The sequence below is a fragment of the Myotis davidii genome, unplaced genomic scaffold (genome assembly GCF_000327345.1).
Source record: "Myotis davidii unplaced genomic scaffold, ASM32734v1 scaffold149, whole genome shotgun sequence".
Lineage (NCBI taxonomy): Eukaryota > Metazoa > Chordata > Mammalia > Chiroptera > Vespertilionidae > Myotis > Myotis davidii.
The window spans coordinates 2,931,414-2,935,005 of NW_006352194.1; the positions used below are offsets into that span (position 1 = coordinate 2,931,414).

The following is a 3,592-nucleotide window of genomic DNA, read 5'->3' on the forward strand; positions in this document are numbered from 1 at the left end:
TGGGAGAGGTGGGTGGGGGGGAGGGGTAGGGGGTCAACTGGGGAAAAAGGAGACATATGTAAAACTTCAAACAATAAAAAAGTTTTCAGCCCTACTCAGTTGGTTGGGCATCATCCTGTGCACCGAAAGGCTGCTGGGTTTGATTGTCATTCAGGACACATGTCCAGGTTGCAGGGTCAATCCCTCATAAGGGACATGCAGGAGGCAGCAGATTGATGTTTCTCTCTCTCCCCCTTCCTGTCTAAAAAAATCAATAAAAAAATTTTTAAGAAAATCTGTGAAGATTTCTCCTGAGCTCCAAAAGATCAGTGAAATCTAGTGAGAGCAACTAATAATTCTAATTGCATACATTTTCTTAAAGTGCAAGGTTGCCCACAACATTAAGAAGGGAGAAAAAGAAAGTTATATATTAAAAAATATAAAATATTTTTTAAAAATACAACCAAAAGAAAGCAGTGGTCACCTGCCAGGCATTTTACTTATATTCTCTTACACAATTTTGACTTTTTCTACAAGCTGAATAATTGAAATTTTTTTTAAAATAAATCAAGTAGTTTTGTTTCAAACTTAGGTATTGTATTTGGGTTCACTTAATAACAACCTAAAAGTGTGATATTTATGAACGAATTTTTATGTACTTGCCTAGTAGAAGTGGCCTCTTGTACTGAAGGTTCTTTTACTTTTGCTGATGGTTCTGGGAGCTCAGGAGTTTTTTCCTTCTTTTCTGGAGCAGGGGAAGGACTCCGGCTCTTGGTTCTGTGACGGGGAGATCGAGAATGACTGCGCTTTCTCTCTCTCCTGACAGGGGAAGATCGTCTTCTAGGGGAAGGAGATCTGGATTTGCGTCTAGGATGAAAGCAATTTTTTCAGATTTTTGAATAATGTGGACTGGGGGAGAGGGTCAAAGGCAGAAGTGAAGATTAGTCTTTTTAATTAAATCATTACTGTTTATATCTGAGAAGTTCCCTATGGAAATAAGATATCCTATCACATTTACTTAATAGGGAAAGGGCCAAGAAAAAACCAGGAAGGCAAGCAAAACAGTAACATTCTCTGGAATACTGTTTTTAACAGAGAAAAGCATTGACCTGCAACTCTAAATATTGGTTCTTAATTTGTTCCAGAGATCCTCAAGAAGACCAGAGACCAAGTTTTCAGAAGGAAATGATGCTTAAAAGTACAGCTGACTCTTGAACAACGAACGACGGTAGTAGGGGCACCAACCTCTAACTTTTGATTCCCTAAAAACCATTAATAGCCTACTGTTGACGAGAACATTACCAGTAACAGTCAATTAACACATATTTTGTATAGTATATGTATTGTATACTCTACTCTTATCATAAAGCTATAGAAAAAATATTAAGAAAATCATAAGGGAACATAAAAATATCATACTGATATTGTACAGAGAAAATGTATTCCAGAAAAATGACCAATACAGTTAAAGCAATATGTTCTTTACAAGAGAAATATATTAAACTTGTATAAGACAGCCTTTCTGAAAGAGAAGCCCCCCTTTCTTTTCAAGTTTCCTTTAACTTGAAGAGTAGACCTGGTTCATCAATAAGTAGTTACCTCTGATTTGTGCTTAACTCTAGAAAGCAGGTTTTCATATCAAATATATAAATGAAAGGGACAAAGAAATTACCTCCTCCCTAAAAATGAAAAGCCTAATGGAATTTTCACCTTTTACCACAAATACAGAAGCTGAATCCTGGACTTAAAAAAGGGAACCTAACCATAGTCTTATTGAAGAAAAAAAACAAACAAGCAATCTGTTTTGGGTTTAGTAAAACCATCTAAGAAAAACAGCATGGCCAAAGCCGGTTTGGCTCAGTGGATAGAGCGTCGGCCTGCGGACTGAAGGGTCCCGGGTTCGATTCCGGTCAAGGGCATGTGCCTGGGTTGCGGGCACATCCCCAGTGGGAGATGTGCAGGAGGCAGCTGATCGATGTTTCTGGCTCTCTATCTCTCTCCCTTCCTCTCTGTAAAAAATCAATAAAATATATTTTAAAAAAAATAAAACTTAAAAAAAAACAAAAAAACAGCATGAGGAATTAAAAAAGTATATAAACACCTAATGGACCCAGATTTTTATAAAGAAGCAAATATAAAGAGAAAAGATTGGACAACATTAAAATAACTCAAATTAATTAAATGCTAATTTAAACTAAAGCAATATGGGAAACAAGTCTAGATTTTGACTCAAGAATTAAGAGTTAAATAATTCACCAAGATTTGAGATAAGTATAGTCAAATCATCTATCTCAAACAACAGATGAAATATTTTAGTCCAGAGGCAAGCAGTTCACCAAGAAAATTGTATGATGGGAGAAATTCTGGGAATAGTGCAGTTAGCTTCCTTAGTAACATGTAACTTTCTACACACAGAATACCTTAACACCTAAAGTACTTATAAAAAAGACTAGGCAATGCATCTAATGTATTGTACCTTCGTGGGCTTCGAGACCTTTCCCTTTTTTCTCTGCTGCTTTCTTTTTCTTCCTTATCCCTCTTATCTTTGTCTTCATCTTGCTTTTTCATAGATGCCAACTTTTCTTGTTCTATCTGCAAAGATGATGTTTTCCAAGTAAACATAGCTGAATAGTTGAGATCAACAAGACTTTGCACATCTGACAAACACCAATGCTATAAAACTGTCATTTCATCAGCCTCTGCTTTTCAACAAGACTCTTCTTTCTTCATTCACCACAGGCACTTATTAAGATTGGTACTAAACAAATACTTGCTGAAAATTAATCTCTGAACTAAAGGTTAACAGATATTTTGAAGTTTATTTTAGAAAATCATTTTCGCCCTGTCTGGTGTTCCTCAGTTGGGCGTCGTTGTCCTTTGCATTGAGAGGTTGCTGGTTCGATTCCTGGTCAGGGCACATGCCCCGGTTGTGGGTTCAATCCCCAATAGGGGGGCTTGCAGGAGGCAGCGGATGGATGTTTCTCTCTTCTTCCTTCCTTTCTCTAAAGTTAATGAACTATTCGTTAAAAAAAACATTTAAAAATTTTTAAATTTTTTTTAGAGAGGGAGAGAAACATGATTTGCTGCTCCACTTATTAATGCATTCATTGGTCGATTCTTGTATGTGCACTGACCAGGGATCGAGCCTGCAACCTTGGGTTATTGGGATGACGCTCTAACCAACTGAGCTGCCCAGTTAGGGCCATCCTAAAGTTTTGTTTTTATTTAACATGCACTGCCTCTATAAAGAGCCTGTGCTTACCTTTTACACTGTTATTGTTATAGCAAAGGAAAACAACATGCTGTTCCTAGCTGGGTCATGTAAAATTTGAAGTGTCTCAGCAGTCTGGATACTACTTTCTCAAATCAACATTACAAAAACAAAAGATTACCTGTCTCTGTTTTATTTCTTCTTTCTTCAGTTCTAGGAAAGCAGAAGGAATTCCAGCGATGTTTTCTTGTGCACTTAAGAGCAGGGGCCACAGTTCTCCCATAAATTCTCTAGCATTTTTTCCGTTCAAAAACCCAGTCAGGTTGATTTGCATCATTTTGGAGTCTGGATTCTGCAAAAAGACATGACAGGAAGAGCAACAGGTTACTTTGAAACAAACCA

General features: G+C 37.1%; 1 protein-coding gene across 6 annotated transcripts in view; it reads right to left on the reverse strand.

Annotated features, from left to right (window-relative positions):
- Positions 1–3,592, reverse strand: part of SRRM1 (serine/arginine repetitive matrix 1) — a 32,482-nt gene that overhangs the window by 23,540 nt on the left and 5,350 nt on the right. For 5 of the 6 annotated variants that reach the window (XM_006777528.2, XM_006777527.2, XM_006777529.2 and 2 more), the window contains 3 exons: positions 3,372–3,542; positions 2,456–2,571; positions 643–846 (listed from right to left, as the gene is read on the reverse strand). In XM_006777528.2, coding sequence (XP_006777591.1) covers positions 643–846; positions 2,456–2,571; positions 3,372–3,542 — 491 coding nt within the window. The remainder of the gene's footprint in view (positions 1–642; positions 847–2,455; positions 2,572–3,371; positions 3,543–3,592) is intronic. The other variant, XM_006777531.2, reaches the window with a different exon arrangement.